Below are 24124 nucleotides of genomic sequence, written 5' to 3'. Positions count from 1 at the left end.
CCTTGAACGCCCCGGGATCCCATATGGGCGCCGGTTCGTGTCCCAAGTGCCCTGCTTCCCACCCAGCTCCCTGCCTGTGGCCTGGGAAAGCAGTCGAGGATGGCCCAGGGCCTTCGGACCCTGCACCTATATGGGAGACCCGGAAGAGGCTCCAGGCTCCTGGCTTCAGATTAGCTCAGCTCCGCAGCTACTTGGGGAGTGAATCAGCAGATGGAAGATCTCCCTTTCTGTTTGTCTCTAGATATCTGACTTTCTGATTAAAAAATAATAATCTGTTTTAAAAAGTTGCTTGTATGTGAATATCCAGTTGTAAAATTCCTTGATCCTCTCTTCTCTGAAGGAATCATTGCACCATTTGAATAGGAAAATTAGTAGCTGAAGTGAAAAATACGAAATGCACATCCACCCAATTTATTGGCCTCTAGAAACTAAAAGCTTAAGTCAAAAACGTAGAATTGCCATATGCCAGCAGCTCTGTGAGCCTGGGCTCAGTCATAAATTGGAGACTGTGCTGTATTCATGGCCCTGGAGGAGTTTTGTTTGGCTTGTCAGGTGGGTTTTAAATGTCTTTTGGCAAGACTTGCACTCTGCAATTTGCCAGATTCTCCAACACTACGTGTTGTCTTAGCCTAAGCTTTGCGTTCATTAATGTTAACTTTCAGACTTTCATGCTGTTGAATCTAAAAACAGGATCACCTCCATTTTGATTTTTCTTTCTTTTTGCATCATTAGGGTCACTCACATGTCAAACTACAGCTTGCCGCCATGTTTTGTATATCAAACCTCATTTGGAATGAAGAGGAAGGTGAGATTGGTGAGATTTGTTCTGAAGAAAATTCTGAGTCAAGAGTCCCACACAGGGAAGGCAGTGAGTGCCCCTTGAGGTCCTAGGCAGAGGCACCCGCTCATTGGACTGCGGGCCCCAAGTAGCCCACACAGCTGCCTTGCCAGGAGCCTTCGTGGGACTGGCCTGAGCTGCCTGGCAGTCAGCACTCATCGCTCTCTGGGGAACCACACATGGCAGATTACTTGGCACTCAGTGCAAGAAGGAAGGGACAGTGCCAGCCCTGGAGAGAACTGGGGAGGATGGTGAGATACGCTTGAGAAAGATGAGAGGATGGAGTAGGTTGGGCGGGTGGGCGGAAGGGCACAGGAAAGACTCCAGCCGAGAGGCACTGTGAACAGGAGCACACCCCTGGCAGCCTGCAGGAGGGCCCCTCAGAGGCTCTCCACCTTGGGGATCTGACAGTCAGCAAAGTCCCTCTCAGGATGGGTTCAAGGTCTGTTCCTAAAGCCCCTCGGGTGAGTGCAAAGTGCAGCCAAGGTGGCCGGCAGCTTCAGGCGAGGACTGGGTGTCAGTGCTGGATTGGCTGCGTTCGAATGCCAGGAGGAGCTTTTCTAACTGCAGATCGAGGCTTTTCCCTGAACTTCGAGGGTCAGTGCGTGAGCTAAGCCCTTTGGTGGAGGGAGATTCCAGGAAGATTGCTGTGCTTCGAGGCTGGGTGCTGAGCAAAGTGGAGACCTGCTTCAGCTCCACAGCCTGGCTGCCTGCTTCCGTCTGCTGGGCAGGGGGTCAGCACTACCCTGAACGAGTCTTGATTCAGTAGAAAGACGGAGCCCTGTAAAATCGCGACTGGCAGTTGTGCTGGCCAGGAGGCAGTAACAAGCATGGGAGGACAGGGAAGGGACTGGACTGGCCAGGGCCATGGGCGTGTTCTGAAGATGGGACGAATCTGCATCCAGGGGCAAGGTCCTTGTGTCAGGTAACGAATCCGACCTTGACCCTGTCGTCTGTGGAGGATTAGTCCATCGCAGAGCCCTGATGCAGTCAGGAGGCAGTGAGGGCAGCGAGGGCAGGCAGTGAGGGCAGGGCAGGCAGTGAGGGCAGGCAGTGAGGGCAGGCAGTGAGGGCAGTGAGGGCAGCCAGGGCAGCAAGGGCAGGCAGCGAACCTAGCCGCACCAGGGGAGGCGCCGGGAGGGACTGGCGGGCCGGGCCGTGGCGGACGGTGGCAGGCTGTGGCTGGGAGACTGCGCTTCAGCTCACATCCCCAGTAAGCTGCTGGGCTTTTATCTTTTAGGTTCACAGGAACGCCAAGATAAATTACGAGACATGGGCATTGTAGATATTCTACACAAACTGAGTCAGTCACCAGACTCAAACCTCTGTGACAAGTAAGTATCAGCACAAACAGGCCTTGCTTTGGCTGCTGTCGGATTCTTTTTTTTTTTTTTTTTAAAGATTTATTTACTTTATTACAGCCAGATATACAGAGAGGAGGAGAGACAGAGAGGAAGATCTTCCATCCGATGATTCACTCCCCAAGTGAGCCGCAATGGCCGGTGCGCGCCGATCCAAAGCTGGGAACCTGGAACCTCTTCCGGGTCTCCCACGCGGGTGCAGGGTCCCAATGCATTGGGCCGTCCTCGACTGCTTTCCCAGGCCACAAGCAGAGAGCTGGGTGGGAAGCGGGGCCACCAGGATTAGAACCAGCGCCATATGGGATGCCAGGTGCACACAAGACAAGGACCTTAGCCACTAGGCTATCACGCCGGGCCCTAGATTCAGATTTAGAGTCTCGGATTTTTCTTTTTAATTTTTTGCAAGCCAACTGATAACATTGGAGTGAAATATGATAATTATGAAATTATTAGAGCCTCGTCTCACTGTGAAGTAACCTAAGTCTGGGCTGCCCTAGTGGACATCTGGATAGAACCAGAAAACTCCTCCCTTACGTCCCTAGGTCATTGGCCTTTTGGAAAGCTGAAGGAACAATTGGGAAAACCTTCTTTAGCTCAGAACCTCACTGTCACTCGCACCTGCCACATGCCAGCCGTGATAAGGCAGAGAGCACTCTGGGAGCTCCCCTTTCAGAGATGCCCCTTTCAGGAGCCCCAGCGCTCTTCCCCGCCCTGTGCCGCAGGGACGTGGGCTTTGTCCTGCTCCCCTGGGCTCTTCACACCTGACCTCGGAGGAGCCCCAGCGCTCTTCCCCGCCCTGTGCCGCAGGGACGTGGGCTTTGTCCTGCTCCCCTGGGCTCTTCACGCCTGACCTGCTCGTCTTGATACACACAGAGCTCTCCTCACTGTACTGCAGCCATACCCGCTCACTTACAGCTTTACGGTCTTGTGTATTTACATACTCTGTGCCATCTGAATTGCCATCCCTGTCCTCTGTCCTTTTCGTAGCCATTAATTCAGTGATGGTTTTTAACATACCTACCTTCTACCAGGCACTGTGTTAGTCATTAATAAGATTAATGAAGTCCTTGAACTTCACGTTCTAACTCAAGAGATAGCCAATAGCCAAATGAGCATGTAACATAACAAGAGGCACAATAAAGAAAAAGAAAGTGAGGATGGAGAACTGAGCAAGTTTCTCTCCATGTAGTCAGTAACACCTCGGTGAGGAGGTGATGTCTGGTCAGGACCAGAGGAGTGAGACGGCTGGTGTTGGGAGGACGAGTGTTCCAGGCCCAGCAACAGGGAGTCCCGAGGCTGCCAGGCAGGTTAAAGCAACAGCCAGAGGAGCCTCGGGACTGGAGAACAACGAAGGGTGTACAGATGTGGCTGGTGTTCAGAGCCGTGGGACTAGGTGAAGCCCCCGGGCCTTCAGCGTTCAAGGACAGCTAATACAGAGGCAGCAAAGGGCCAGGGGCGAGCAGCGTTGGGGGGAAGGCCCGGGCGTGTAAGGGTTCCTGAGCAGGGGAGCAAGGTGCCTGCACAGTGGCTGCTTCGCCTTCAGAATTCCTGTCAGCCGTTGCTTCCTGTGAAAGGCCGCCTTACCCACTCTCCTACCCGTGCCTTCTGTGCTCAGCATCCATGAAACACTGGCACTGTGGGCTGGCAGCAGTGCCTATCCACTGCCCCGGGCTGCTGGTCGGATGAGAGGAGCGCAGAAGGCAGGTCAAGGGCAGCCGCGTGCCGAAGGCGGGATTTGAGTTTGCACCTTGAGGACTCGAACTTCTGTTTCCAGCCCCATAGCTGCTGGCCTAACTGATTTGTCAGCCATATCTTTCTGGCACAGAGCCGCAGACAAATCAGCAGCCCAGGGCAGTGTTTCGGGGACTCGTCTTCCACCCTCAGGGTGGCAGAGGCCCGTGCGGTCTCTGGACTCCACAGACCTGGGATTGTCATTCGCGAGGTGCCATTTCTCAATGTCTCTTCAGTGGAGAAGAGATTGCTGGGCCCAGGGGGCTTCAGGTGTTCAGGGACGGGACACCCCTCCCCGCCCACCCCGTCAGAACTGCTCGGCTCAGCTGCGTTGTAGATTGACGGAGTGAGACGGATGATACCGTCCAAAGCTTGTGTGTGAAAATATCCTCAGGAACCCAATTTGGAACAGCCAGACTAGAACTTTCTGTTTTGATGGATTAGACTTTATGGAGTTTCTGTAACTGCAAGAACGCCCCTTGATACATCTTCTCAACACTGTAATTATAGATTGTGTAAATTCTATTACTTTATTGCGCTTGAACCCAGCTTGTCACATGCCCAGTTTCCTTGCTATAGCTTTCATCCGCTAGTAACAACTAAAAGGTTTAGCCTTTCTGTAGCTTGGAAGGAGCGACCATCACTAAGCCCTGACTTTCTGACTCCCACAGCGGAGCTTTTCAGGGAGTTGTGATGGGAATAGTGCAGACCTTCTCTCGGGCCGGTATTGTGGCAAAGAGGAATAGCATCACCATGATCCAACATGGGTGCCAGTTCAGGTCCCAGATACTCCACTTCCCTCCTCAGTTCCCTGCTAATGTGTCTGAGAAAACAACAGAAGATGTGCCAAGCATTTGGGCCCCCACCACCACCTGGGAGACCTGCTGAAGCCCCTTCCTGGCTCTGGCCTGGCCCAGCCATCTGAGGGACGCACCAGCAGATAGCAGATCTCTTCCGCTGTAACTCTTCCTTTCAAGTAAGAAGTAAATCTTTACAGAAGGCGGCGTCAGGCCTTGCCCAGAGGAAGTCGCTTTCGGGCAGGCACTTGGCCTGGCCGTGGAAACGCCTGCGCTTCCTGTGGGACACATTGGTTCACTGCTCAGCTGCAGTTCCTGGCTGCAGCCTCCTGCCAGTCTAGACCCTTAGGCAGTGGCGCTGGTTCAGATGGTGGGTCCTGCCACGCAGGTGAGAGGCTGGCTTCCAGCTCGTCACTACAGGCATTTGGAGAGTGAAGCAGTGGACAAGAGCCATCTCTCTGCTTCCCAAATTAAGTTTATTTTTAGAAAAGGAAGCCACATTCCAAAGATCAGGCGCAATTAAGTTGCTGTCCTCATTACATCATCCTCCTTCCCCAGTCACCTTAACATACATCCCAGTTGATCACTGCTGTTACTGTCAGGTGCAGTGAGAATTGACATGAAATAAAAGCTTTCTTCAAGGTGTGTGGTCCATGAGGCAGCCTTCCCCGCAGGCTCTTACACCTTCTCATCAGTACCTCATTGCCTTTCCGCAGTCACTTCTTGCTTTCCCAGAGCCTGAATCCTGCTTCATGTTGTGCTCCATGGCAGTAAGAGAAAGTCCAGATTGCTCACAAGTGCGTGCCAGTGACAGAGGAAAACTAGACATAACCACCTACAAAGGAAAGTGCAACGCCAGTGAGCTACCACAGACTGAGGCGCAAAAAAGCCCCTCTGGGAACTGACGCATGGCTCAGGGAGCTAAGCTGCTGCCTGCTGTACCAGTATCCCATGTCCAGCTTCTCTTCCTGCTCAGCTCCTCATGTGCCTGGGAAGGCAGGGGAGGGTGGCTGAGGTGCTCGGGCCCCGGCACCCACTTAGGCGACGCTGGGCCCCCATCTCACCCTGGACTAACCCTAGCTAGTGCGGCCAGTGAGGAGAAAACCAACAGAAGGCCGGTCTCTCTGCATTTCAAATAAAATAAGGAGGGAAAAAAGCATCGCTCTCTAAGAGAACCCCAAGTGCAGAGGTAGGGTGGGCTGAAGTGCGTGCCAACCCAGACCTCTGCCTGGAGCTCGGTCCCATTGGGGATCCCCCAGTTCTTCCAAGAATCTGCCTCGTAGACCTCAGTGACCACACTGGTCCCCCAGTCCTGGTGGCTGTTAACAATTCTGAAATGCCGACTGACGGGAACTTTGTAATTTCAGGGCAAAGATGGCACTGCAGCAGTACCTGGCATGACGGGCACACCCTGGGCACCTGCGAGCACCCCACGCCCTTGTTTAAGGGAAGTACAGGAACTAGCCTCAGTTGATTCCTTCTGTTTGCACAAGTCACCTTGGACTGCAGGGAGCTGTTTTTCAAAAGCAATTTCATAGGCTTAGATCTCAAATTCATCTTGAGAACATTTTTTTGAGGTAGTCATTTCCGCAGAGGACTGTTGTGTTCTGTTGTGTTCTGTTGTGTTCTGTTTTTCCTGAGCTACCTGGACTCTTTATTAGAACAATCAATCATTTTTCTTTGGACCTACAATTTTTTCCTATGCTGCAGCCACTTTGTGAGTGAGAATGAGTGTGTGGGGGGGACATGCAGGGCTGAGTGAGTATGTGTGAGTGTGTGTGTGAGTGAGTGTGTGAGGGATACCTCAGATTTTTCTTTTCTTATTTTGTGTGAAAATCTTTTCTACAGATTTCCCAGGGTTTAAGCATTGCTTGCTGTATAAAAAACTTTACTGAATTATATACAGTTTGAATGAAATGTTATTTTAAAGACAAAACAATTGTTTAGTGTTCCATAAAAGTTATGTTGAATTTTGGTCAGATGAATATTTGTAAGTAAAAAAATATATATATATGCATTTCTGAACCTCAGCTTACATAGATTTTCTTTATAAAAACAAAAACAAAAAAAACGTTGGTTATCGTTGGCCTGGATAACAGGCGTTATACATGGTGCTGTGCAGCGTTGTAAGCTAGCATCTTACTGCCGTCAATGTTAGCAGGTCCAGAGCCTTTTTTCAGCCTAACTCCGTAAGTTCTCAGGCTTCCAAGTGAGAAGGACATAGTGGAGTAAAGTGAGAGCTTCTCACCGAGACAAGATAGGGAAGTACAACTACTGACTGCAAACACTCGGCAGGACCTGGGCACCCGGAGCCTCCCGCTGCCTCAAGCCAGGCCTGGAGCCCTGTGCTCAGACTAGAAATAGGGCGTCCCTGCTAGAAACCTGGTCAGATCGCTCTGTGCTTCCTGAAATGGCACATACCACTGTGAAACCAAATAACGTCTACAGACACTCCTGTGGAGAGAAGTGAAGGACCGCCCGGTGTAGAACTCCTGGCTCCATTCAGCTGGCTCTAGTCACTCAGGGTTGCAGGTTGGTGTGCTCCTAAAGTGTGGCTGAGGTCCTTGCCTGCGTGGAGCAGAACACTCGTGCCGAGAGAAGGAACGGATCAAGCCCAGGCTGACTGCGGAGGACTCCTTACAGTGAGTACTGCCCCGCCCTCCCTCAGCCCTTAGCGTGGCACCTGCTCCAGCTTCAGGACGAACTCGCCCAAGGTTCCTGACTGCGTGACGGTAGAAGCAGCCCGCCTCTTCCCTTTGCTGCCGAAGGCCAGAGGCCCCTCGGCCAGGATGTGAGCTCTGGGGTGAGTGTGCCGCGGACAGGGCCCCTCCTGACGGGGCTGCCGGCAGCGTGGCTGGCCTGCCACCAGCCACACCTTCCTCACAAGATTTCAGTGTTTGATTGTGAATGAACGTTTTTTAATGTATTTAACTGCTGTTGTTCCTGTTTTTCAATATGATAACTCAAGATTCAAACCCAGAGTTTTCCAAGTTATTTTTTCAGAACATTACTGAATTTAAAAATCTGTCACAGGAGGGACTTTGTGCAGATGTGAGGATGCTAATATGGGAAGACCAGTTTAAAGAAAAAGTTTATTTGGAATAAAGTGTTGTTTAGTTAGGTCCACTCATTATTGTTTCTATTCCTGAGAAAATACCCTCCGTCGGCACTTGTAACCCAAAACACCATAGATGGTGTTGGCACTGAAATATACTGGTCAGTAAAAACCAGGAACGGATCGCTGAGACAATCCTGAACACAAACAGCACTAGAAAGCTGAGCCCCGTGAGATCACACTTCACACTTCAGCTCGGTGGGTGTGAACAGTGGTCACACCAAAAGTGCTTCACTAGAATGAACTTCTGATTTGATTGAAGAGAAATGTATTTATGAAAACAAAGCTGTTTGCTGCTTTCTGCAGGGGCAGTGGCCAGTCGGCAGGTGGGCGGACTGGGCCGCGGCCTGTGTCTGCACCCCGGTTCAACTGACTGCATGCTTTCTGCTCCTGCATTGTTTCTCCTTTGTGCCCTGATTGTAACCCAGAATCTTACGAACTAGAAAAGAATGTCCAGTTTAACAAGTTGCATTTTTTTTTCTTAAGCACTTTATTCAGAACAATACGTGTTCTTCTGGTAGTGTTTGGATAATATGATTTTGACACGTTAATAAAAGCCGAGAAAAATCCTGGCAACTTCTAAAAAGGAGTCTGTTTTCCAAATGTCTAGAACATTAGGAAGCATTGGACGATAATGTGTCCCGGCTTTTGGAACCTGCAGGGCAGGGAGGTGGGTGCGCATTTCCCAGTGTGTACAGCTTGGTGACCATGACTCTGAGCCATCCACAGCAATGTGGGGACAGTCCTCCTGGTTGCTGGGAGCCCAGAGGCCCATTACACGTGGCCACTCCCAGTCACCACGTCATGCCCACTTGCATCCTCTCTCCCCTGAGCTGTGCCACACCTCTGCTGCCAACCACCTGCTGGCTTCAGACCCGTGTGGTACACAAGCAACTACTGTCCCCTGTTAAGACACCCAGGGACTCTCGGCTCCCTGAGGGCTGCCTCTCGTTCCAAGGCCTCACTGCAAGCAGAAACCAGGCCTAGGTGGGGAGGCAGGGGAGTGGGGGCACGGTGAGTTGACCCAAGGTGAAGCGAAGACAATGGAGAGGAAAGAAGCTGTGCTGATGGAGACCAGCAGGGTGCTGTGTAGAGGCGCACCCACTAGCAGGAAGAGGCACATTGGGCCCAGGGCCTGGCTTCAGGTGGGGGACTCCCAGTGACCGTGGAGGGCTGCCCAGCCACTTCTGCACAATGTCGCTGCAGTTCCCAGCACCTGGGTTTGGCTTTGCCGGGTGGTCAGCCATCTCCCAGTAGACAGCCAAAGCCAGCGTTACGGTGGAGCCACCTGCGTCAGCTTCCTGGGGCTGATCCTGTCCTGTTCCTGCCAGGCAGTCCATCCAGGACCTGAGAAGTCTTCCAGCCGGGCAGGCCCTGCAGCCTTGGCTGGCATCTCTGCAGAAAGCCAGGTGCAGGAGCTCTGCCAAGCTATCCTAGCCTTTGGGAGGGACCGACCTTTGAACCTCTCCCAGGAGCCCTCCCCCTTTCCTCAGTGCTTCTGCCCTGGGCCTTCTGGATACCCCACCATGCTAAAGGAAGGCTGGTGTTGCCACCCCCTCCCACTCTGTCACCGAGTGCTCCTCCAGCTTCCCCCTGCCCAGCATGCCTCGCCCAGCTAGCCAGGGAGCACAGATCCAGCCACAGGCTCCTTTCTCCCCCAACCTCCTCTGTGCTTTCTGGAGCCCTGACTACAGCTCTTACCTTGCGGGGACTGGGACAGGAGGAGGGTCCTTGGCTTCCTGGCCTCTGGAGAGATGAGCTAGCTGCAAGCTAGGCGCACCCATTTCTCCAAGTAGCTCACTGAGAGCCATGCTCCATGCCTGCAGGGCAACTCCAGAGGGCTCTAGGGTTCCTGCCCATCACTCGGAAAGGGAATGACGCTGCCTGCAGGTGAGCTGGGCACCCGGGGCCAAGGAGCAGCGAGGGTGCTCTGCTGACACGCTCTGCCAGCCGGGCTCAGGGCAGCGGTAAGGAGCAAGGCCTCTTCCTGCTGCGGCAGAGGCCTCGGGGGCACTGGAGCCTCACTTTCTCCCTGGATCCCTCCAGGAAAGAAGCGTGGGGCTGCCGAGCCCGGCCATTCAGTAAAGCTGCAGGCCTGCTGGCCCCCGTTCTCCACTTGCAAAACTGGACACTGCCCAAAGGCAGGAGAGAAGGCTCAGTGAAACCAGGTGAATTCTGGTTCCAAATGTCACCCAAGCGTTGCTTGTGAGCCTGCCCTGCCTTGATACCCTGTGTCGACGGGCGAAGATGGCAGCAGGAAGTGAGTGAGCAGGGCAGGCAGTGCAGGGAGGCGCTGCATGCCCACCCCCTTTGCCTCCTCACCAAAGCGCCTGGAGGTGTTGGTCACAACCAAGCTGTACGGTGCAGATCCCCGGTTACCAGCGTCAGCTGCAACATGATGACTGTCCCCTCGGCTGCCACCAGGCCGCAGCAGGAGGCCCTAGCATGCCGCTGTGTAAAATTCCAGAGAAGAAGGCCCTAGCATGCTACTGTGTAAAATCCCAGAGAAGGCCCTAGCATACTACTGTGTAAAATCCCAAAGAAGGCCCTAGCATGCTACTGTGTAAAATCCCAAAGAAGGCCCTAGCATGCTACTGTGTAAAATCCCAAAGAAGGCCCTAGCATGCTACCTTGTAAAATCCCAAAGAAGGCCCTATCATGCTACTGTGTAAAATCCCAGAGAACATGAATCAGTGTGTGTCCCATGTGTGCTCTTTAATACTGCAGGCAGTTGCACACGCCTGGCTTTCACTGTCCACCAAGGGAGCGGAGCAGCAGGGGGTGCCCAACAGAGTGTGTGCTGGGTCTGAAGGTGCCTTGGGCACAGCAGGCGCCGGCACAGTGACCTCAGCCCTGCTCTGGCGCCCACCCGACCTGTCCCCCCGCCCCTCCAAGGAGCAGCAGAGCCGGCTCAGGCCTCGTCCTCAGGGAAGTGAAGCGTCTTGGGGGTGCCCGCCGCTCCTTCGGCCTCACCACCTGTGGGACAGCAGGTTCTGCAGGACTTCCGGCCCTGTCCCGGCTGCCACAGTGAGACAGGAGGGAAGGGAGCTCAGTAGGGGTTGGTGGAGGGACAGCAGAGGAGGCCTGATTCGTGTGGGGACTAGAAAGTCAAGGATGAGGAAGAGGAATGTTGTTCTGGGTGCTTGAAGTGTGGCAGACAGCAGGTGGCCAGCGCTGAGGAAGCAGCGTGAGGTTATCTCGTATCTGATTTCACAGATGAACCGAGGCCCAGAAAAGGGAAGCCATGGGGTTATTCAGCAGGTGGAGAGGCCAGAGTCAGGAATCACACCCAGGACTGTGAGGTGCTGGAGCCATGGACAGCACCAAGCAGGTGTCAGGAACAGAGCATCAGCACCCTGAGGGGCTGTCGGCACAGTCGGGGCGCAGTGCAGCTTTCCCTACGCGCTCCTGGAGGCTCGTGAGTAGCTCCCTCCCCAGCCCTCGAATCCCGCTCCAGGCCGAAGTTACACCTGTTTGTTTCTGAGCACCCCTGAAAAGGATGAAGACATCCTGTGGTCCTGAAAACATTAGGACTGGAACCCGCACTGCCAGGGCAGGTGGCAAGGAGGAAAACCACCCCTGGCAGGGATGCTGGGCCACAACGGGAGGCCTGGCGGCAGCGTAACACAGGCACCTGGGGGTGCCGATACTGACTGCTTTGCCAGCCCTACTTCTCAGGAGTTTCTAACTCTCCCAGCTCAGCTCAGCTCAGCTGGTTCCTCAGCTGGCTGCAGGAACAGACCACACAGCAGCAGCAGGGCTGCGAGCAGGCCAGCACAGGTCAGCTCCTGTCAACCTTTGCCTTTCCCCGGCCACACCTGGAGACCACAGCACACCCAGCACTGAGGCAGGCGCGTAAGACCCCACACAGGGCTGTGCTTGGGCTGCTCCTGCACGTCCAGCTCTGGGGTTAGCCCCAACATGCTACTGGTTAGGGAATGGGCTGGGTCCTTTGTACCCGGGATCCTCTGAGCTTCTTACCCAGATCCAGGGGCCGTGGGCGCTGCCCCAGGAAGGTCAGAGGTGGGCACAGAGACACAAGGGGCCTGGTGGGGGACTTGCTGAGCGGGATGCTGGCAGCCGCATCTGGCCTCTCCCTGAGGCTTCCCCAGGGAAATGGCAGAGGGACCTTTGAGGTGAAAGTGGGGCTGGAGAGACAGCAGCAGCCCAGGGAGGAATTCAAACAGGACCTGAGGAAAGGGGCCTTTGTTTTCCAAGCAGGACTTCCTGCCTTGGAGGATTTAATTGCCAGGTAATTATCACCATGGCTCCTCCCCTTTCCCCACTTCTGAGCACACAAATGCCTTTTTAATGAGAACCCAGTCGCTGACGCCAGAGACTTACCCTGAGGAGCATCGTTGTCTGGAAGGTGAAGGCGGGGGAACAGCAGGGCCAGCTCCCGCTTGGCGTCCTCCCTGTCCCGGCTTCCGTGCACGGCGTTAGAGGGCACTTCTGTGCCGTACTGGGCCCGTAGACTAGAGGGATTGGGGACATGAAAAGCAGCAATTGTTTCATTTGTAAAGAAATGTTTTGCTTTCTGGCAACATGACCACCGACCACCAATCAGCACTCCGCAGTCCCGAGCAGTTGCTTTCTCTTTTGTGGGCAACACCAGGGAAGGACTGGCAGTGCCACTGCCGGCGCGGACGGGCAGGCGGGAGGGCTGGCGTGTCCCCAGCCTCCGCAGCAGCCTGTGCAAGCAGCCCAGTGCTTTTCCAGCATGCTCCCATTGCCTGTGGGTCGCTGCCCTGTGAGGGAGACTGCTGCCCCATTTTAAAGCTGTATCAGCGATGGGGCAAACAGGAAATGCAGTTTTGTCATCTTTGCTGTCAAGGGTACAACACTAACATTGCTAATACATCCTCATGAGTTGGCTGTGTGTCGAGTGCTGCTCTAAGCACTACAAATGTGCGCTCTGTGTGTGTGTGACTTCATGCATTTTTTTGGGAAGTGGAATTTGTGAATAAGTTTATTTGGGTGAAAAAAAATTGAATTCCATGCATGGATTTTTTGGATGCTACATGTTTTCCATGAGCCTTTTCATGTATGTTTGTGCTAGTGTGTGCATACACACGCATGTGTATATGAACAGACACATCCCCATTTTACTGAGAACTGAGGCTGAGAGGGACTTGCAGAGAATGTGGCTGAAGTCCCAGGCGGGCTGCCCCCGCACGAAGGCCCCTGGCCCCAAACAACCACCAGGGTACAATTGCAGTGCCATGGCCTTTTGTGCCAGTTTGCTTCCTGTGGGTCAAGCCTCTCTTCAGTGGGGTTGGCATTTGTGGTGTGTGCCAAATGCTAACAGCCAAGGAGCCAGTCACCCAGCACAGCACAGAACAGGCCGAGCAGACTTGCCCACATGCGTTTCTGTCTACTAGCAGCACCTTGGGGATTCTCTGACTAAGCTAGGGAAAACACAGCAGCCACCCTCAGCACATGGCAGCAGAGGCAGCTCCCTGGCAGTGCCTGGGAGTGCCAGTGTCCCTTGGGGAGTGAGGGGGCCACTTGGCCATCCCTCTTCTGGGTTACCCGCGATTTTGGGCTGAGCACCCTGGGGCACTCCAAGCTTTCTGGATTCAGGAGATAGGTGTCAGGTCTCCAACTGCTGATGTCACCTTTCAGGCTGCTCCCTCCTGGCCACCTGGGGGTCACTGGGCCCCATGAAGTTTCTCCAGGCGGTGACCACGTCCTCCATGCCCTCAGGCCTGGCGAGGATCAGCAGATGGCTCGGTCCGCTACACATGTGGTAAACCAGCTTCTCAAAGGCCTCCTGGGCAAAGAGAGGGGAGACCATGACCCAGGGAGGGAGCCACAGGCGTCCCTGGGCAGCATGCCTGACCACCTCTGCCAGCTGGGCCGTGGGTCAGGAAGGTGTGCTGATAATGACCAACCGCACCCACAGAATCCAAATAGGCAAGACTACAATTTGAGTCAATTTGGGACTAGAGATGAGAAAATTCTAAGAGGTAGATGCATTTCAAAGACCATAATTATATATGGGGAGTGAGCTTTTAGCATCATAATGCAGACATGTGTGTTCCATACTGGTTCAGTTCCCAGCTCCAGTTCCTAACTCTGACTTCCTGCTGATGTGAACCCCGAGAGAGAGCAGTGATGCCTCAGGTGTGTGGGTCTATGTCTCTCACATGGAAGACCTGGAGTTCCCTCCTGGTTCCTGTCCCCAGAGCAAGCTGTTACAGACATTTGGTGAGTGAATCCATGGGCAAATCTCTTTCTTTCTCCCGCTTCCTCACTCTCCTCTCTCCTGACCCACCTTAAGTAAATTAAATGAGTCCTTAAAGAGCGTGTGTGCAGACATTGAGATGTGGTTGCTGAATGGTTTAAGGGCTGGAATACAGTGGAAATGTTTGTTGGTTTGCTTTCTCTTCGGTGACACCTTGCAACCTTTCTCCTCCTTCACAAAACAGCGTGCGGGTCCTCCTTTGGGTAACAGCCCTTCCCCCATGTCATTGGTCCTGGTGTGGAAACACACCAACGCGTATTTCCTCCAACACACAGGTCCCTAACCTGAGATCCCAGGCCGTGACGCAGCCCGGCAGCGGCCGCCCCCGCAGGTAAGAGCTAGCAGAAGCAAACGGAGCGTGCTTGCGCTAGCCAGCGGCACGGCCCCTGCACATACATTTGCTGCTGGCTCGTGACATTCCAGGCCAGCCTGGGTTCCCTGTCCTCTTGGGACGCTCTTCCTGCAGGGCTGTTCCTTCAGCTCGGCAGGGCCCAGAGCCCACTCACAAACTCCCTCTTTCACTGCTTAGGCCCGCAGCCACCCTCCCCAGGGTGGGGGACTCCTGACCCACTGCTCACACTCTTACTCCCTACAGTTCAGGCTTACCTGCTGCGCCCCTCCCCAGCCTCCCACACTGGGCGAGCCTGCGCCGGAGGCAGGGGAAGAGAAGGGAGTGTGCAGGACGCATGGGGGCGAGGGGCTCACCTCTCCAGCTCGGTGCTGATAGAAGAGCCTCATCTCTGCCTCTGTCAAGGTCCTCTCCTCACTCGTCAGGATGTCAAAGCCGGCTTCCTGGATCTATAGGACATAGTTGTGTAGATAAATACTCAAAGAGAACATGAAGCCCAGATCCCATCGGTGGCTAACATAAAAAAGCTGAACACAGTGCTCAGAGCCACAGGGTGCTACTCCCCACAGCCCCCGTCTGCAGCGGATCCAAGTGTATCACTCAGTGGAATGGAACTTGAGTGCTGGCTCCTCAGTAGCCTTCTTTCATCAGGAGGATGTCTGATCCCCGTCTGTCCCCCAGACAGGATGTGAGGACAGTGGTGTCGCGTGGATGCCCTCTTACCTTCATCACGATCTCATCTGCCTTGCCATGGACCACCGCGTCTGGCTTAATGATGGCCAAGGTGCAGTTCTTCTCTGACGACACTGAAATAAGCCGAAGGATGGCGCTGCGAGGTGCTGGTGTTGGGGGACTGCACGGGGACATCTGCAGGGACCGTGCGCTGCTACACAAGGCGTCAGCACACTGGGCGCCGGGCTGCTCTCCCCGGCCACTTCACTGTGCCCCTGCAGACCTGGAACGTGCCCCAGTCTGGCTGCACACCCCAACCTCAAGCTGGCTGCAAGGAACAGAGACCAGCCCTGCAAACGGGGGCCGAAGGGAGACACCTGAGGGGGCTTGCTGAAGGCTGCTCAAGAACTGGAAGTGAGGAGCACAGCCACACACCGGCTGCTGGTGGGCGAGGCTGAGCTGCTGGCTGCACTGAGCCGCCCTCCGCCTTCACTCCCACGCTGCGCAGCCTAACCCACCGCCTGGGCCGGCTTCCCTGTCTCTGCTGCCATCCACTTATTTCCTGCCAGGTGGCCAACGCTGGCTGCCTCAGGCCCTGAGTCCACATGACTTCTCAGCTCCAGCCCTCGCTGTCTCAGCTTAGTCCTAGGACAAGGTGTGGCTGACCAGCTCATTTCTAGCCAAGGTAGTGGTCATGCCTCCCTGGCCAGTCCACCCCCCGCAGCCAGCACCTGCCTGCTGCTTCTCACCTTCTATGTTGGTTGTGTGGCAATGAAACGAGACATTATGTGCATGGAAGGAGTATTTTTCTCATCCATACACACTCAACCCCCAGGGCATGCAGAATCATAAAACATTTTAAGCAGCAAACCGTGAATTTTCCTGTGATGATGATTTTGAACATGCTGCTACCACTTAGACTTTAAGATATGGTTGCAGTAAATCCCATTATTAATGTACTGCTTAGTGGGTTCATGGAGAAAAAGAGGCCAAAGCAGGGACCTGCAGAGCTCCAACTTGAAAAGGAGAAGCAGGGAGAGAGAAAGGAACGGCAGAGCATTTTGAGAAGCGACACATGACATCATCCTCTTCCATCAGACTGTGCCACAGGCTAGGAACCAGAACCACTGGCCTGGGCACCAGGAAGGTCGCATGGCACCAGGGAGCATGCGTCAGTGGGCAGCAGCAGGCTGCAGCAGAGCGGGGCATGGACTGCAGGTGAGGAGCAGCCCAGCAGGGCCAACTTCCCAGAGCCAAGGCCAAGGGAGAGAGTTCCTATTGCTTGCCAGGCAGGAGGCTTGACTTGGCAGGAAGTGGCGAAAGAGGGAAGAGAGTCCATGATGGCAAGGGACGCCATGGCTCCAGCGGCAGGCAGACTGCTGGCTCTCCTTCCTGTAGGAAGTCTTTCTGATGTCCTAAACCATGCCTCCTGCTGTGTTTGAATCCACACAGCAGGAAACAGCCTTCCCACCGTGCGCAGTCCTGTGTGAGAACCCCCTTGTCTAGCCTCTTCCCCCATACCCCGGCTGCCACCAGGACACCTTCCCTCAACTGCTAACTGCTGCTTCTCTATAGCGTCACAGCAAGGGGGACCCAGAGCGGTGCAAAAAGATTAAGCTTTTTTTTTCAGTTGTATTTTGAAATATTTCTTTGAAAAGCATAAAGAGGGCCCGGACGGCCCAAAGCTTTGGGCCCCTGCACCCCTGTGGGAGACCCAGAAGAGGCTCGAGGCTCCTGGCTTCGGATCGGCACAGCACCAGCCATTACACTCACTTGGGGAGTGAATCATCGGACAGAAGATCTTCCTCTCTGTCTCTCCTCCTCTCTGACTTTGTAATAAAATAAAAATAAATCTTTAAAAAGAAAAAAGAAAAGCACAAAGAAAGGGAAATAGTGACTGGCAGATCTGTGGTCTGTGGGTTCACTTCCCAGGTGCCTACACCTGCTGCAGCGGGGCCGGGTGTCACACAGGGAGCCCAGCACCCTCTGCCTCCCAGAGTGAACACTGGCAGGAAGCTGGATCAGAGCACTCCAGTGCAGGTGCAGGCATCCCAAGAGGCACCTGAATGGCTACACCAAATGCTGAGTTCTCGAACAACTTGCTGCTAAGGACAAAGCAAGCTCCACTAAAGACAAGGCAAGGCCAGTATTACTGCTTTAAGTCATTACCATGACCACCTTCCGTTGTGCCAAGGGGAGCTTTCCCTGCTGCGTGGTAACTGCCATGAGAGTGCCTCCCGGTTCTGAGCCTGATCAGTGGAACATGCCCAAGCTGGGGCTGCAGACAGAACAGCTGCCAGCCTTGCAGATTGTCAACACGCTGCTGACGGACACAGCCACCACACCGTAGAGCTCAGGTGGCCTGGCCTTCACAGCCTGCTGGCTGCCCCTGCACTCACCCATATCCTTGTCTCCATCGTCCTTGTCACGGCGAGAACCCCCGGTTTCATCAGAAACAGTCTCATCTTGAATCTAGGACAAATGGTCATGAACAAGAATGCGGTTAGTGGCTTAAAGTGACCACCACGACCTTGCAAACCCTGCAGAAACTAAGCGGGAAAGACCAGAATCCAGAGCCAGAAAAAGCGGGAGGGAGAGCGAGGAGGAAGAGAGTCTGGGCAACTTGACACGGGCTGTTTCGGATCCCACCTCCTCTCATGAGCGTTAGATGGAGGGTAAGGAGTAAGAAGACATGAGAAGGGGCAGGCAGACGGAGGTGACATCAAGGCACCGCTCAACCGTACAGCGCAGGTGTCAGGGAGAGTTAGAAAGTGTTAGCATTTCTAATAGGTGTTTCCCCCGTGGGAGGGAACTTCAGGTTTTTTTGAAAAACAAAAATTGGTAATACTCCATTGTAAAAAGAGAGGCTTGGCTACTGACTGTGAATCTGAGTGTCTGTGCAGTGAGCAGGGCTAAGATACACAAGGCCCTGGAGATGCTGCCGTCCAGCTAAGGGTGTGGACTTGCAAGCAACCACCGCTTGCCTGGAAGAGCCTGGAGCCTGGCTCTTTCTCAGGATGACAATGATGACGGGAATGGACCCTCCCCCCGAGCCCACAGGGAGCCCAGTGCTGACCCCCCCCCCCTCCAGATACTGTGGCTTTGTCTTCATTTTGGCATCAACTGTGTGGAAAAAAGCTGACACAGGGTCTGGAACAGAAGTGGACCAAGGAGCTACAGGACGCTGGGGGAGGGGATGCCTCCCCACAGCAGGGACCGCTTCTGGAGCGACGGCCTGGTCCGGGCAGGGCACCGGTGAGAGGGACTGAGGGCCTCGGGCAGGGCGCAGGTGAGCCGGCTGCCATGTGCAAGTGCCCTCCCTGGTTACCAGTTTCCGGGCTGTGCCTCCAGCCAGCACCTTCTTCTCTGCCTCCAGCTGCTCCAGGATGGTTTTCTGCAGCAGTGGGGCATCAGCCCCCCGAACCACGGCCACCAGCTCTCCTCCCTGGGACGTGGCACAAAGCACACACATTAACCCCTTGCAGGGAACAGCCAGGGTTGGGAGGAGAGCCCACAGTCAAGGTCCTTTTCCCCAGGCCCACAGCCTCCACCAGCCTGTTCTGCTGTGGGGCGCACCTCTGCTGCCGCCTGCCAGGGTCTCGTCCATGGCAGTGTGCCCTCAGGTCTACTCTTCATGCTAACCAGCTCCTGCTTGCAAACCTTCCCTCGGGGCAGCCACCACTTAGTGGCGAAGCAATGCATGAGTGGTCAAGTGTGGCTCGTGTGTAGCTTATTCACCCAACACACTTAGAGCATGAACTAAGCCCAGCACTAAGGCAAGGACAAAGAACAGAATCCCTGGTGTCTGCTAAGAGGGGACCCAGTCCCCTTCCCGAAGGGAGGAGCCCATCCAAGGCAGGGGGCTGCGGCACCTCCTCCTAGGGAGGGCCTGTGTGCAGCTCATGGAACAAACAGTTCAGGAGGGGGTCCCAGCAGCAGCGTCCCCTGCGGGCATCAGAGGAAGGCCCGTGGAGATCTCCTGGCGAGGTGCGTCTGGACGGGAGTGATGTGTGTCTGACACTGGCTTCAGAAAGGGCACTTACTGCGTAAAACAGAAAGGTGGGCTCACACTTCCCTCGGTATTTTTCCAGGACATCGAGACAGTCGGCCTCGGCCTACAGAAAATAAGGCGTCAACAGGTGCTCGGGACGGCTTTCCCAGAGCAAGCTCTGTGAACACACCCACGAGCCTGGGGAGAGAAAAGCAAGGAGCCTCTAGTCCCCCATGCTTAGGACTGGGCGGTCAAGTCCGCACCTCCTGTGCCTGTGGCCTTGTGAGCCTCACGCCCGTGGTGCCTCTCACACCCTCACCTGGAGCCACTGCCCAAACCTGGCAGTGTCCTGATGGATCTGGACAGAACACCACAACCGATGCTTTTGCAACGATCTGCAAAAAACGGCTCGCCCTGCCTGGTCCTCACTGGTTTTCAATCTTCCAGTGTGTTCAGCAGCACCATGGGACGCTTACCAACGCGAAGCGCAGGAGGTCTGGGCCGAGCTGGAGCCTCAACTTCTGGAAAAGGCTCACCACAGGCCTGCAGGGGCCGCACCAGCCTTGATAGACTTCCACCACTGCAGGGAAGCAAACGAGGCGTGGGCAGCAGAGCCCAGAGCCGCCCACGCAGGGCCACACCTGCTCCTGCCCTGCTGCCCCGCCAGCGGTCTGTGAGAGTTTCAGGGTCTCAGAGCCCAGCAGGTGAAGGGCGGCACAGAGACAGTCGCCCTTTAATGGTATGAATTCTCTGTTCCAAGTTCTAAATACAACGACGCAAATACAGCAAAAAACCGCTTTGTTATTGTTCTAAGATTTGTTTTCATTTGAAAGGCAGACACACAGAGAGGAGAGACAGAGAAAGATCTTTTTTCCACTGGTTCCCTCCCAAAATGGCCACAATGGCCGGAGCTAAGCTGATCTGCAGCCAGGAGCCAGAAGACTCTCCCGGGTTTCCCACACGGGTGCAGGGTTCCAGGGCCCTGGGCTGTCTTCTGCCACCTTCCCAGGCCACAAGAAGGGAGCTGGATGGAAAGTGAAGCAGCCAGGACATAAACTAAAGCCATATAGAATGCTGGTAATTGCAGGCAGAGGAATAGCCTGTTAAACACCACACAGGGCCCCCAAACTCACTTTCTTCACATACTTTCTTTTCTTGAAAGGTTTTCCAAGCCACACTCAAGGTCTGGCCTGGGGCCGAGTTTGTCCTGCGTGGGTTTTTGAAGAGGACTGAGCCCGCACGAGGCCACTGAAGGCGCACACATCATAAGCTCTGCTCAGACTCGTCACAGCCTCTGCCTTTTCCCCTGGGGAATTACACAGCCACCAGCTTTGCAGACAGTGCTCTGACTTACCTTAGAAATCACCATTTCCTGAGCTCAAGCCAGACTTCACTGGAGTCGCCTCCCTCATCTGCGGAGGTCACCTCCGGGGGCCCCCAGCCAGTGAGGACGGCAGTGCGCCCGGTGCACAGTGCGAGCCCAAGGGCCGATGCGGCAGTGAGTGAGCACACACGGCGTGGGACGCTGGACAGGCAGTGCGAGGTCTCCTCATGGGCCTCGGGTGCCACCATGTATGACTTAGAGTTGTCCATTTCTGGTCTGGACAGTTTCACATGGTATGTTTGGAACATGACCAGCTGCAGATCATGGAGACTGGACGGTAGGAGCATGGATAAGCAAGGTGACTGCTCGCACACAGGACCACCTGCTCAAGCCCTCTCCGTGTGTCAACACAACACCGACAGCTTTAAAAGAACGGCTCTGCAAAGCGTGCCCCTCTAACTTACCCGTCAGTCCTCGGGCGGCAAGCAACTCCTCCCAGAGCTCCTGGCTGCTGACGCTCACCTGGAGCCACAGAGGACCGAACGCTGTGTCAGTGGACGCACGCGTGCACAGGGATACGGCCGCCCACCTGCTCGCTCGAAGACAAACCGCTCACATTCCTTCGCCTGCTCTTCATTCCTGCTGCCCCCCACCGGCCCCCAGGAACACCTACCCTCCTAAGAGCCATATCAACTATCTTCAGGCATTCAAAAGCTCATTTTACCTGTTATTTAGCCAGAAAAAGTATATAATTGCTTTGTGTCCTCAAAGTACATAAGTTTTCATTTTTCCTCTAATCTGTGAAGAGTTCTAGTTTGTACTGGATATGACATACAAGAAGAAATGCGTATTACCTCTCTCTGTGTTAGGCTAAGGCCCTGCCTGCAACGCTGGCATGCCACAAGGATGCCGCTTTGAGTCCAGGCTGGCTCCCGAATGTGCCTGGGGAAGCAGCAGAGGATGGCTGAAGTGACGGGCCCTCCTCTCGCCCTGCGGGAGAGCAGAGAAGCCTCCAGGCTCCTGGCTTCAGCGTGGTCCAGTCCCAGCCATTCTGGCCATTTAAGGAGTGAACCAACAATGCAAAGTTCTATCTATATCTCTCCTCCTCTTTCTCTGAAACTCTAGCTCTCAATAAAGACAAAAAAGTCTTAAAATGCTCTATTGTCTGTAATTTCTTTTACTTTGAAACAACTTAAAATATGTGGAAAACTTATAAGAATGTTTTTTGTTAGTCCAAATTAATTTACCAACCTGCTGTCCCATGAAACCTGCGTACATTATCCCACATAGCTACAGTCACCAACATTCTGATGTTCAATTCTTAGATAGTGGCCAACCTTGCCAGTCATCCCAGGCCAGCCTGGGTCACAGAGCAGCCTGCCGTGACCACAGGCTGGATTTCTGGGTCAAAGCCCTGCGGTCTGCCCAGCGTGGACCCCGGAGCCCTGCGGTCTGCCCAGTGTGGACCACGGAGCCCTGCGATCTGCCCAGGGTGGACCACGGAGCCCTGCGATCTGCCCAGGGTGGACTACGGAGCCCTGCGGTCTGCCCTGCGTGGGTCTCGGAGCCCTGCGGTCTGCCCAGTGTGGACCACGGAGCCCTCGGTCTGCCCTGCGTGGGTCTCGGAGCCCTGCGGTCTGCCCAGCGTGGATCAGGTTATTTTCCTGCTACTTTCGTGTCCTTGACACTTGCCCAACTAGGCACCGGTCACTCTGGGGAACGCCCCAGTGGGCTGCGTGTGGCATTTCCTCCCAGGAGATCCAGATGGCGCCTCCAGACCTGCTCCCATCACATCCCTCAGCTGACACCCAAATCCCACCTGCTCACGGCTGTCGAGGGGCACTCCGAGCCCTGCATCTGGGCGCCTGGTAGGGCGGCCCCACTGCAAACCCTCTGTACCTGTCTAATTAATATGCTCCTTTGTTTATTTTTATTTATTTATTTTACAGGAGAAACTGGTTTGAAACTATGTCCCTTAAAATACTGGGAAGGGCCCCGCACGGTAAGCTAGCAGCTAAAGTCCTCGCCTTGCAGCCACCAGGATCCCACATGGGCTCTAGTTCTAATCCTGGTGGCTCCATTTCCCATCCAGCTCCCTGCCTGTGACCTGGGAAAGCAGTCGAAGACCACCCAAAGCCTTGGGACCTGCCCCCATGTGGGAGACCTGGAGGAAGTTCCTGACTCCAGCCATTGCAGTTGCTTGGGGAGTGAATCAGCAGATGGAATATCTTCCTCTCTGCCTCTCCTCCTCTCTGTATATTTGACTTTCCAATAAAAACTTTAAAAGTCTTTCAAAAAAAAAGACTAGGAAAATGGCTTGCTCCTAATTCAGGTCTTCTAAGGTTCTAAGGTTTGTACCCCTTTAAGACAATAGTGCATCTGTAACCTATGACAGTTGCAACCCCTCTTTGTAAGGAGGCAAGCACCTTGCTTTGGGTTTCCTCCGCTTTCTCTCTCTCTCTCTTTCTTTCAGAAGTGGGAAAGACTTCACACCGCCTTCTAGGATGTACGAAGTGTGTTTCCATCCGGGCTCATAGACTCGTTGTGAGGAAGGTAACAGCTCAGCAGAGCGCCTCCCTAGAGGCTCAGCTGTCACCAGGCAAGCTGGGGCTGGCGGGGTGCGGGTCCTGGGCCCTGCACCGGGCAGAGGGTGTGCGCAAGACCAGCGGCACCTTTGGGTCAGCCTTGCTCTCAGCAAGAATCCCAGCGGAACACTTGCAGATCCGCCCCCAAGCTCCGTGCTTCAACCCAAACAGGCAGCCGCTCGGCTGAGTTGGGGCTTTCTTGCCTTCGTGGCGCCGTCCCCACACCCCGCTTTACTTTATTCCCATGCACGGCTGGGTGCCGTGGTTCTATGATCCAAAAAACAGGCACTTCTTTTCCGAGCTCCCTAGAGGTCCTGGATGCATCCCCCCTTTGAAACAGAAGGGCACGCGCTCGCTTCGGCAGCACATACACGAAGAGAAGGGGGACTCGCACACACTGCGGCCTCCTCCGGAGAGGCAGGGGGAGGGCGCGCCTCGGGAGGCTTACCTGCAGGCCAGCGTCCTTCTTCTTGCTGCCCATGGCTCTGCAAGGGAACCAAAGCCCTGATCACGCAGCCCTACGCCCTGGCTGCCCGCGGCCTAGCGCCCACCAACTCCCTCCCCCACCCCCATTGTTCTGCCTGCAAAGCCCAAGAGCTAGTGGCTTCCTAGAGTGCGTGCAGGCCAGAGCAGCCCTGCTTGCCCAAGAGCTCCAGTGAACCCTGCGTTCCCACATCTCACCCGTAAACTGCGCCTTTGCAGCTCCACGTTCCCAGAGTCGAGTCTGGTGCCCCGCGACCCAGCTACGGTCGTCAGGGCAACGCTACACTCCGCCCCGTGGGCGGGCAAGGGAAGCCACGCCCGCCCTGCGCCCCACGTCTCCCCAAGGCACTCGGAGCTGGTGGCCTGGGCTGGAGGCCGCAGCAGGGGTCTGCCCGGACCCTGTGTGCGCCACGGGAGTGCCCACAAGTCGCCGCCTGCCAGGGAGGTGTGCCATCAGACACCCAAATAATGCCTGCCAGCCAGGACCGCCTTCTGAGTTTAGGAGTCCGTGCAGGTTCTCAAGGCAAAGAATGCAAAATTAGGAAATTGAATGAGGTGTGAAAGCCAAACGGAGCACGCAGAGTAAATGTGAACACGATAGCTGTTTAGCTGTTGCAATAATCAATTCAAA

The 24124-nt window shown here is 54.8% G+C and overlaps 2 protein-coding genes across 3 annotated transcripts in view; one reads left to right on the top strand and one right to left on the bottom strand.

The window, feature by feature from the left end:
* The window catches only part of ARMC8 (armadillo repeat containing 8), a 75657-nt gene extending 68905 nt beyond the window's left edge, over nt 1–6752 (top strand). The window contains exons 20-22 of one of the 2 annotated variants that reach the window (XM_058657117.1): nt 733–805; nt 2079–2172; nt 6095–6752. In XM_058657117.1, the coding sequence (XP_058513100.1) occupies nt 733–805; nt 2079–2172; nt 6095–6128 (201 nt within the window). In that variant the 3' untranslated portion in view covers nt 6129–6752. The remainder of the gene's footprint in view (nt 1–732; nt 806–2078; nt 2173–6094) is intronic. The other variant, XM_058657118.1, reaches the window with a different exon arrangement.
* A 646-nt stretch (nt 6753–7398) lies between these two features.
* On the bottom strand, nt 7399–23528 carry NME9 (NME/NM23 family member 9). The gene is made up of 11 exons (XM_058657027.1): nt 23459–23528; nt 20890–20947; nt 19578–19681; nt 19154–19225; nt 18439–18555; nt 17510–17582; nt 15162–15244; nt 14795–14887; nt 13461–13615; nt 12174–12317; nt 7399–7525 (listed from the first exon to the last, which is right to left on the bottom strand). The coding sequence occupies exons 1-11, from the start codon at nt 23489–23491 to the stop codon at nt 7399–7401; spliced, it is 1059 nt and encodes a 352-aa protein (XP_058513010.1). The 5' UTR covers nt 23492–23528.
* Between the last annotated feature and the right edge of the window lie 596 nt (nt 23529–24124).

Source organism: Ochotona princeps, chromosome 30 (genome assembly GCF_030435755.1).
Source record: "Ochotona princeps isolate mOchPri1 chromosome 30, mOchPri1.hap1, whole genome shotgun sequence".
NCBI classification, from domain to species: Eukaryota; Metazoa; Chordata; class Mammalia; order Lagomorpha; family Ochotonidae; genus Ochotona; species Ochotona princeps.
This window is presented reverse-complemented; position numbering and strand designations above follow the sequence as displayed.